Consider the following 11,513-nt stretch of genomic DNA (forward strand, 5'->3'; position numbering starts at 1 on the left):
GAAGCTGCGCCCACTCGCCTCCCATATTTTTAATTGTCTTTCGGAAATGCTGCCTTCGGATTTGTTTAATAGGCTTGTTAGTCCCTCCTTAGTACAGTCTTGTCTTCATTTATACCCTCCAATGGTGACTTGCCCTTTTACTTTGGTTGTTAAACCGGACCTGCTATTTAGTCTGTAAGCACTATTTAATTTTGTTGAATTTCAATTACTGCAGACCGGATATGCGCTGCTTCAGCTGAAACGGCTTCTGTATTTTTTAAGCAGCTCAGCCGCCCCCGTAACACTGCGCTTGCTTTCAATCACTTTAACCCGGCATTATCTTGTGTCTGTTTCAATCCCCCCACCCCCCCTCAAGTAAAATGGATTTAGAAATTATTTGCAAATAGTCATGTGAATTCCAGGTAGCACATAATCGTGCGCTAATGGACTGAAGCTGACAGCACATCTGTGTTACATGTCATCTGCACTAAAGACAACTGATAGGGTTGTTTTCAAAAGCCTGCTTTATTAACACCACCACAACCACCAATACCACTGCTGCCACCAATTCCACTACCACAAATGCCACCAATACCTCTACCACTACCAATTCCACCACCAATACCACCACCACCACCACCGATACAACCACCAATAATACCACCAATACCACCACCACCCCACCAATAAAACCACCACCAATATCACCACCACCACCAATCCAATACCACCACCAATATCACCACCACCATCAATCCAATACTGCCACCAATGCCACCACCACCAATACCACCACCACTACCAATACCGCCATCAATACCACTGCTACCACAACTAATGCCACCAGTACCACTCACCTATGCCAGTACCACCACCAATATCGCCACCACCACCTATATCGCCACCAATACCACTACCACCAATACCACCACCACCACAACCACCTCCAATACCACCACCAATGCCAGTACCAATACCCCAACCAATACCACCACCTCAGCACCACCACCTCAGCACCTCTCGCTCGTAATAGCAGGTGCACTGTATGAGGCCGGACCTGCACCCAAGACCATTCCTCCCTCCATCCCCCCCATTTCTGCCATAAGGCACAGCCCGCCCTGCACCAGGAGGTAACGCCAGGGCCCTACTACAGCTAGAGTGTTTATTAGGCTAGAGATAGCAAAGACATTACGCAATGCCGCACTTCCCACTCAAATCACAGAGAGCACAGGAAATACCCCCCACCCTGCTCTTCCTCTTGAGTTGCGACAGTGTAATCAGTGTTTATAGCTCGGATGATATGTAACTCTCACTTCACACTTTGTGTCTGTGTAGTTTACAACAGTTACAAATCTTCTTCACTGCGCTACTCATCGCTACTTTGAAGACGTCGCAGGCCGGTCTCTTCCTCTGATAATTACAATCTAACAAGCGGTAGAGAAGGCCCTTTATTGCAGTGCAATAGGTCTCGCGTTTGCGAGAGTTTAAGCTATTAGTATTGTATATGAGAGTGCCTTTTATTTGTTTTAAAACCCAAAACATAAATAAAAGGCATTGTCATTTACAATGCCAATAGCTCAAACTCGCGTGAATGCGAGACCTATTGCATTGCAAATGCTTGTTATGTAAACATGTTATCTTGTTGTTAAGGCTTTACACTTCGTTCAGCATAATGTGTATAACCCTTTTTTTCCTTTGCAGAACGTTCGAGGGAAAACATCGTCCTTGTGGTCATTGATAAACAGTGACAAAACTAAGTACACTAATCCTTTTTACACCAAGGAATTAAATAGAATACTTTATCCTGTGGCTAGTATGCGCCACTTGGAACTCTGGGTCAACTATTACATCAGATGGAACCCAAGGATTAGACAGCAGGTAAGTAAAACCTATATTACATGATACTGGTTGGAGCAAAGAAGAATCTGAGCACCAGTAAAGTGGTTTTACCCATTTACCATGATGTTAAGCATTAGTGAGAACAAAATGTGATATAACTGTGCTGAAACAATTGGGCAGCCTCAGTAAATATTTCTGTCAAAGATTGGCCAATTTTTGCCCTTACAGTAGACCATCCGTATTCATATCGGTCCACCGTGAACTGGTAGGCCACATGCCTTGGGCAAAAGACGATCGCTCCAGGGCCGCCAAAATGGCATTGAAATTCAGGTATATTTTGAGACACTAACACTTTGGTACAGACTGCTTTTTTTCAGTCCATTAGAATCATTAGCACAAGCTTTGATATGATTTTGCCTTTGTGCACAAGAAAATACCCAATAACCTCACGTAAAGATCTTTATTTTCATTTTTTATTTTAAACTTGGTTTTGCATCTCCACTGGTCGTTCATGTTTTTTTATCAGTAAGTCTTCCCAAAAAACATGTCTTGTTTATCTCCTAATGCTTTTTGATATGTGTGCAAATTCTCGTCATCTACTTCATGTCTTGCAAGGTAAATAGAACTTTTTATTAAAGCTCTGGGAAAATATCTGACATTGGTGAACGGTTTGGGATATTAGAATTTAGTAAGTGTGAGACATTTGTGTTTTACAGAGTGGCTACGTGCATGTAGATGGTGGGCTGTCATGGTGTTGGACATCCTCAAATTATCTAATAGGGGTAGGACAGCCTTCACTCTCCAGTGTCAAAAAGCTCGTCATTGGTTGAGGAATTCTCCCCACGTCAACTCACAGAGGGTTAATCCCAATATGTTTCCATCATTTCTCATCCCCCTGTTCTAGCTGCCTCGTGGGTCGCTACTCACAGGCATTGTGGTCAAGATCCAGTGAAGTATGTGATTCGCTCAGGCTAGGACACTACCGACTGCTTGGATAGGGGTGTCGGGATTCAGTGCAACGCTTGGGATCGTTCCACAGGGTTCTTCAAAGACGTGCATCAATCCCTGATAGACAGGCTTTTTGATAGCACACGTCAAGTGAGTTAGTCATTTTGACATCTTGAGACATGCTGAAGTTGCCATTGACATCACATTCTTGGCCACTTTATGGTACTTGAAATCTGGGACGCAGATTTGCTATCTAGAGGCTGAAGTACATGCCCTCTTCATGAACAGTGCAAACTAATGTCAGCACTCAACCAGGGGAACTACTCAAGGTACACACTGGATCAAAGAAAGTGCAACATTGCAATCTCGTTTTTAAAATGCTATTTATAAATATTTACATGCAAAAGTACACATTCACGATGAAAGCCCTGGTGGAAATCATCCGTACCTGCACGGTGGTGGCTTGATGCTGCTTTAGACTTCTAGGGAGTCTATTTTCTCATCCCCATCCAGTGCATACATCAGTCATTCCTCAGGTTAAAAGTGGGCCAAGCACACCAGCCATTGAATGTCTCATCAGCTTGTGGTCCGTCCATAGCATCCTCACATAGCACTCTGTCCATTGCATCTACACATAGCACTTGGCCCCTATATCAGCTAATTTCACATGCCGGGGGGGTCTCCATTTTCCCCATGCCTGTATGACTGGCTTGTGAAGCCACTGCCGCAAGAGATCAAGGTGAGAGGGGCTGTTAAGTATTGGATTTGACTGAACACTGATGGGCTGATTGTCAACATTCTGCAATTTCAGTTAACTGCAGCTCAATACATTGCCTTCATTGGACTGTGCCTGCTGCAGGATACAACCGCCCTAACACAGGATTTGTGTCTTGCTGAAGAAGTCTGAGCTGCTGGTGAAAATTAGAAGTTAGCCTTGGGTTGGTGGATCATCTGTACGAATCTGGCAGTATGCATACCCTTCTGCTCTTTTCCCGGAGGCCTTGATGGACATGAATTTTGGGGGTGGGGGTTCATTTAAGATTAAGATTTACCAGGGCCTAATATCTGATTCTGAAATAAAGCTGCACAACAATCTGCAGGTGGTCAGTAGCACCCTGAAGGTGTTTCAGGTGAAGAGCACAAGGAAGACCATGCGGATCATTACAGACAGTACAATCCTGCCCCTATTGGTGAAGCAAAATAAAGCTGGCTATAGACATCCAAATTGAACATTGGCCAAATGGCAAAACACTTCCTCTCATGAAGAATAATGGCAACCTGTTCAGCCTTTTGGAGGAACTGGGGATAGACCTCTTCATGAAAGGGAAACATAACAGATACTCTATAACAATGTGGTGCTTGTTAAAGAGCTGTGCCTTCAACTCTTTCTTCAATTGAAGAAAGATAGATGCATTCCTGATCGATACAGGAATGTGTAAATGCCAAAGTCCTATTGCCTAGGTTTTCTTTCTTGCACCACTTCATCTCCAGTCTGATGATGCCTTGGTTGCAGGTGTGCTGTGAGCCACTAGAGAATGAGCTTTTCAGCCAGCAAGCAGGTTGCCGATTGTGATTGCTTTGTAGATGCAGCAGGCCTTGAAGGTGGTGCGGGCCACTGGGAAAAGCCAGTGAATTTCCACTAGCATTGCAATGATGTGATCATATTTCTTCAAACCCTCAAGGAGGCATGTTGTGGCATGTAGAGTGCCCTAAATTGGGGGATGGTGGGGGGAAAAGTTGGGAACTGAAGTTTGAGAGAATATGAGGGCTTTTACAGCAATTTTGAAGTTATCTGGGAGGAATGGTTTCACTTAATTAGAGATCTAGTACCAAGCCATCTTGATTTCCTTAGCAATGCGTTTTTAAAGGTGAGGTCGGTGTAACGGTTTGAGAGAGATTTTCTTTGGTTGAAACATGGTCTTTAAATGTATCTATGCTCATGTTGTCGAGCCAGGTTTGGACTAGTGGTTTGTTGTCTGTCTCATTTGTTGGTTGAGGGTGGACCTGAATTACAAGAATGCATTTATACACATCAGCATCCTAGCTTGCTTACATGCAAGGACTGATTGATCCATACCAATCTGGCATTACCCCAGAACGGCGATAACCATGCTCGGATAATACCACCAAACTCCTTCACCTAATGGAAAAGGATAAAGTGCTTGATAGGGTCCACTGGTCATATCCCATGTTAACTCTTCAGTTTGGATTTGGAGGCAAGTCCCAAAGATGGGTACATTTGTGATTCGGGGGACAAATATGGTTGAATTTGATCTTTTCTGCCCCCTTTTTGCATCGGGCTAGGGATGCAGTTGCTACATATGCACCCACTGGTGCAAAGAGTACAAGCATACAATTCCATCGTAGGCATCCCTTTTGGGAATGAGGGCCACAAGATTAGTCTATATCCCTATGACATGATCCTCACTCTGCATGGCCAAGCTTTCTTACTTAAAGCAATGGTAGAGGAGATGCAGACCTTCAGCAAGGTTTAAGTTGAATTTATAAAAATCCGACATACTTAACCTCACAGTCCCAGTTCAGCAGCTCTGCAACCTTTATCCAATTTCCTGGGCCCGCCAAACATGTTCCATACCTGGGGAGCAACCGGCGGTCGTGGGCAACACAGGGTCTCTCATGGATGGGTTGCATAGCTGCTCTCAGAATGACAGCCCTTCCTCTGATTCTGTTTGTTTCAAATTTCCCCTATGCTTCCTCCCTTAATATGCTACACAGTTTGCAACAGGAAGCAAATACATCTGTTTGGGAAGATGTAAAATCTTGAATCTCACTTTTATTGACCTTTTCGACATCTGAGGGAAGGGGGCCTAAGCATTATTAACATAACACAGTACTGTTGAGCAGCACGCCTTTGTCCCTTGGTGGAATGGTCCAGAAAACCTTCAGAGAAAGATGGATGCCTTATAGACCAGCAAGCTGCTGAGGCTAATATCTGGAAGCCTCAGTGGCTAGACAGGCAGCATAGGCCATGGGACATCCACTCCCCATTTCCAAGATCCAAAATGCTGGTGTGGGACCCTGTGGCAACTAAGAAAGACCTTACTACCTTCCCTTTCTGATTCACACCAATTCTTAACACTTCAGATTTCACCCCTGTTACCGGAATATCAGTTTCAAACATCAACAAGTGCAATGCAAACACTTTGAGTTCCTGGTGGATGAAGAGGGGGTGAACACATTTGGGCAAAGCTTCTACACTACACCCAAATCAGGCATTGGCTAGCTGATAGGTGAAGGAGGCGTCAAGTAGTCCTCTAACACCATACAGGAGACATTCAGAATGGATGACATTCTGTAGTACATGCCGACCTATTGTTGTAGGCTATAGAGCTTTGTATGTGATTTTTCTTTTGTTTGAAACTTCAAATAAAGCGAATTGATCCATAAAAAGGTGTGTCTTAAACTATTTCCAAAATAGGAGCAACGTTCAGGTGGTCTTGATGGATACGTGGATCTTGTTCAATATTCTAGGTGCATACTAGATTAGGGCTTACTGCTTTTTTTTCTTCTACTTAGTCTGTAGTGTGATGGTGTCCTGGATGCAGGTGTTACCAGAACCACCAGGCATTGTCTGCAAGACCAGCAGAAGTGATGGCTTTGTAAATTATGCTGCTGGATTTAGCTATTGTGAGGGCAGGGGGAGCAAATGAAGTGCCATCAGGATACATGGTGATGTGATCATATTTCTTCAGGCTGTAAATGAGATGTGCTGGGGTACGTAGGAGGTTGTTAAGCGTGTTACCATAGTCCAGATTTGACAGTACGTAAGTTTGAACAGCAGTTCTGAAGTTGCTCTCTGGGAGAAACTGTTTCCCTTTTGGAAGAAATGTTTTCACATTCTTTAGAAGAGAGTTGGTAGAAGGCGGGTGGTGATATGTTCCTTGAGGATGAGGTTGGTGTCCAGGGTGAAACTAAGTGACTTGCAATTCGATGAAAGTTGAGGTTCGAAATCGTCCAGGTTCATTTAATTGAGCCAGATGTTAACTGTTTCTTGTTCTTGGCATACAACAAGAATTCTGGGTTATTAAACGGACATCCAAACATCTGACCCTTTTCTGCCCCTACACCTCTGTGGGTGCCTGCTTGCGTACTGAGTGACTAGATCTGTGTGGTACTGAATGTGTGTCTGTGTTTTTGTTACCTCGTAAACTCTTTCTATCAGTCTCTATGTTGGTTAGCATATTCTGTGAGCAATATGCAACTTTTGTCAGTCCTCTACTCCTCCCTCTGTTTGACATTCCCCACCCTCTCCTGCATCCTATTTTCCACTTCTACTTCCTCCCTGTGAACCAGATGCCTAAGGGTTGGCCACTACTCCATTTTATGGTACAACATTCTACTCACCAGGCACCTTCTGCCTCTCACTCTCTCCTATTCATTCCTTTCCACTTAACTGCTACATATTTCATTCTGATATTTCCCTAAAACTGTATAAAGAGCTATACTTGCAACTGTAACATCTGTCGTTCTGCGTATGTGTGACTGCAGGTCAGGTTGTCTTTGTATGGATGCTTGTAAGTCTGTGAGTGAAATTAACTGCTGGTTGACCTTTACTCCAGTCTTCAGTCCAGTTTACTGAGAATGTATTACAGCATAGCATAATTTTCAGTGTGGGTTTACACCACCAGGTTTCAGCCTTTACACTAATCGTAAAGTCCAATGCTATCTTTCTTAACCATATGAAGACATTTACAGATTCGTTGCTTAACATTTTGTGTAATTATTAATTTTCCTGAGTTATCAGTAAAAGTCACTATCATAACATTATAATGTCATGTCAGTTGGATAGAGCCATCCGGATATCCTGTGTGTTAACAATGAGTAGAGCTAGTTGCTCACCATTACATGCTGCCTAATGATTTTCTTCCTTTCTTTGTGTGTAGCAGCCAAATCCCGTGGAGCAGCGTTACTTGGAACTTTTGGCTTTACGTGATGACTATGTGAAGAAGCTTGATGATTTGCAGATAAATTCAATGAAGATTAATAATTCTTCCAACTCCCCAACATCACCTTCACAAATCATGCCTCATGTGCAAACTCCGTTTTGACACAAAATGGAAAATGTTCCTAAAGCCAGTAAAGCTTTATATGGATAACCTGGGAATTAGACAACAAAATATTTAGCTTTACATATTTTAGACTTATGAAAATGGCCTTCTCTTCAGAGGGTTTTGAACATTAGAATATTTTTCTTTCTTTCTTTGTGACAATGTGCCTTGCTGATTTCTAATTATGGGTCTGGAAGCTCAACATTTTTATTACTGAAAAAAGAAGATGGGGGTTCTGATAGGGCGCATATTCATACATTGGGTTTTAATGTTGTCTTTTTCCTTAGAATACATTTTATTTTGCAAAATTAGTCTGGTACTGCAATTTTAATATTTTACTGTTGCCAATCTAAAGCAAAGTCCATTTAAAGAAAACATTAAACTGCTTTCAAATGAATTTGTGCTTTATATGCAAAATTATGCCACTTGGTAAAAGGGTAGCATGATTGCAAAACTCATAAGTTTAAGCCGTTGTGTTTTTGCGATAGGATGTTAAAAAACCAAAGCCAATCAAGTGGTGAGTTTATTTGTTGATGTTCTGTCATAGTACCTTTTTTGTAAGACACTTTGTAAATTAGAAGTTAATTAAGGTAATAGAATCCCTTTGGCAACCTGAAAGTTAGATATTTTCTGTAAGCAAATTCAAGACATGGTTTTGGTTACTTTAAATGTTTCTTTTGTTTTAAAGTTTTTGTGTTCTATTTATGTTCTGTGCAATGTCTGGTGCCTAAATGAGATGTTGACCCGACTGCAAAGCAACAGTTGTACTCTATCTCTTTTTGTATATTGTATTAAAATGTAACAATTAATTGATTACTTACGTGGAGCGGCCATTAGAAACCATTGGTCAGCTACTACTTGGTCTTCCTATGACTAACTTTTAAAAAGTCCATTATTTTAGTTGGTGGATACGATCTGATTAGGCAGAACAGAAATATTTGAATGAGATTGGGCATATGTTTCACTACACTCTGCACCTATTAATTCATCATTTATAATAGATATTTTAGTGGAGGGACATTTATTAAGCACTTTGTATAAAGCACCATATTTATTTGATTTCCTGATTTTTCCACACAATCTAAATGCTCACTATTCATTAACCATAAATGTATGTTTTTACCAACCTTTCGAGTAATCTTTTCCTGGTTTTGCAATTTAGAGATGTATTTATTTCAAGAACTCATCAGCCACATTGCTAAGTATCAGTAAGGTGGTCCATCATATCTGGACACTGCTTGACTTTTTTCAATATTTGTAAGTGTTAAAATCAGAATAATAACTGAGAAATACTAGAACCAAAATAAAAATTCCCAAGCTTTTTAAACTCTCATGTTATCTGAATGTGAAAAAGATACTGTTTATAAAACATAAGTGCTTTTAGAGATGGTGCTTTTAGAACCAGTGTAAACATTTGCAGTGTCCCTTTTAATGCAGGTCTAACTTGTCCTGTGAAGATGGATTACAGCATTGTTGTAATGGCATGTCTTATCCAGAGCATTTTTTATACTAAGGATTGCTCCACAATAGCGTTTCAACATTCAGAGCTCCCCTTTTACAAGAGGTAGGAACCTCATTTGCATGAGGCAATCCGTTCGCTACCTCACAAGGCCTCACACTCCGCCTTGAGTAAAGGACAGAGTCACCAATTGGACAGACAACTTGGCTGCAACTCACTAGAAGACTCTCCTCCAGTGTCTATATTATAAATGAACTTGTAACAACAATGTAATCCGTTATCTTTATAACAGTTATAGATATTAGCTAAATGTCGTTTGTTCTTATAGTCCTTGTTTCTTACAGTTGCTAATATTGGATCTACGCGGATTTGAGGAGGGTATTCTACATTAGTTACATCAATACTTTTTTGTACATGGTAAAAATGTCTACAGTGTTACTGCATTCTTTATAATAATTACATTTGAACATGATGTGCAGTTATTTTCTTTAGTGTTTCATCAATAATTTTATTTCAAAAAGTTTTGATTGATTTCAGGGCTTTTTAGTTTTTGTTGTTTTTCAGTTTATTCCTAGAATGGGTTATTCAGCTCGGTTTGTATAGTTTGGAAAGGGATAATAGCAAATAAAAGTATTAGAAATGTTAAGGTGACTGACAAAGACTGCACATTTTCCTGTAAATTACTGTATAGGTGACCCATTATTGGGCTACAATATGTAAGCTGGCAGCCGTCCTGTAGGATAATGTATAATTGAGGTTTGTGAGTTTACAAACTATCATTGTGAACTGTGTAAATACGGTTTTAATTTAGATATTTAATGTTTCACTTGAGCACAAAAATAGATGCCAATTTATTTCATATTAAATAAGCCGTTGAAATTAACTTGTTTGTGCTTTTTTCTGTCTTCCAGTAATGTTTTTTTTTAATTTGTCTTTAAAATATTCAAATGGCAATTAAATGCCGTGATGTAATGTGCATATAATTTCCTGATGTATTCCAATGTATACTTTACAATTTTCTATATTTGGCTTTAAGAAACATGAAGGTTAAGTAATAAATCACATAATTGGGAAATGGATGGAATATTCAGTAAACCATTCTTATTCAGAGATTCATATTTTTAAATACATTAAGAAATGGTTAAGAAATATATATACTTTTAGGGCCTTATTTAGAGTTTGCGGGATAGGATACAAATAGTTCTGATATTATAAGTATGTTGGTCATGGAGTTATATTTCTAGGTGAGTTATTTAACATTTAAATCTGAAATATTGTCTGCCTGCAATTAATTAAGGTAAATCGTGGGATATGTGGATTTATTATTCAGTGTATTAATCCATTTTTAGCTTATTTCTGTAACTCCTGATTTGAAAACTACTACTAAATTGACCTGCGATATTTCCCATCATGTAGTGCCCATCTGTTAACTGCAGTGCAGCTCTTCACACCTTACTTAGAAGTATTTCTTTAGCATTGTATGAGCTTGATGGTCTGCCTTTTTGGTTTTATGTGTAAGTGAAGAGAGCACAGTTGTTGAATTAGTGATGTTTCTTTATTTCTGGTTAAAACAGTAAAAGATAAATGCACTACACTCTCCGTGTTTTATATCAACATTTGCATTTAACAGGTTGGTAAGCATGATCTTTATAATTTAATTATGTTGATTAGATTGTGCCTTTTTTTTAACTGGAAAGAAAACTTGGTTGTGTTTGGTATTTGGTTTGGGTAGATCAAAACATAATTTTGGAGAGTTTATTTATATCTTGTTAATTGCTAATATACATATTTTCATTGCTAAGGTACCTTTATAATTAGGGCTCCCGGTTTTATGGTATTGAACAAGTTACTTACCTTCGGTGACGATATATCTGTAAGAGACCTATATTAGTTATAGATTTCTTACCTTAGAATTACCCACAGGCATCAGACTGGATCCTGGGGATTTTTTCTCTGCAGTACCCCCGTGCGTCGGTAGGTAGCGTTGGTCGACTCCGCGCTTGTCATTGGCGGCCTGATCACCGGAATGACGTTGCGGTATCTACTTGCATGCCGCCCCTGCGCGCTGACGTCTGTTCTTTTACACAACATTCCACGCTAGAAAGGCAAAGACCTCACCCTACCGGCATCTGGGGGCCCGCCAAGTATATCTGCTGGGTACACCTCACCTCCGAATGCGGTGTTTACGCGCGGAGATCGGCCTAGACGGGGGTGGAGGC

The 11,513-nt window shown here is 40.5% G+C and overlaps 1 protein-coding gene across 2 annotated transcripts in view; it reads left to right on the top strand.

Moving 5' to 3' along the window:
* The window catches only part of MTM1 (myotubularin 1), a 431,918-nt gene extending 421,741 nt beyond the window's left edge, over nucleotides 1-10,177 (top strand). Inside the window, exons 14-15 of one of the 2 annotated variants that reach the window (XM_085608013.1) lie at nucleotides 1,681-1,857; nucleotides 7,671-10,177. In XM_085608013.1, coding sequence (XP_085464139.1) covers nucleotides 1,681-1,857; nucleotides 7,671-7,835 — 342 coding nt within the window. In that variant the 3' untranslated portion in view covers nucleotides 7,836-10,177. The remainder of the gene's footprint in view (nucleotides 1-1,680; nucleotides 1,858-7,670) is intronic. The other variant, XM_085608015.1, reaches the window with a different exon arrangement.
* Nucleotides 10,178-11,513: the final 1,336 nt, after the last annotated feature.

Source organism: Triturus cristatus, chromosome 5_2 (genome assembly GCF_964204655.1).
Source record: "Triturus cristatus chromosome 5_2, aTriCri1.1, whole genome shotgun sequence".
Classification (NCBI taxonomy): domain Eukaryota; kingdom Metazoa; phylum Chordata; class Amphibia; order Caudata; family Salamandridae; genus Triturus; species Triturus cristatus.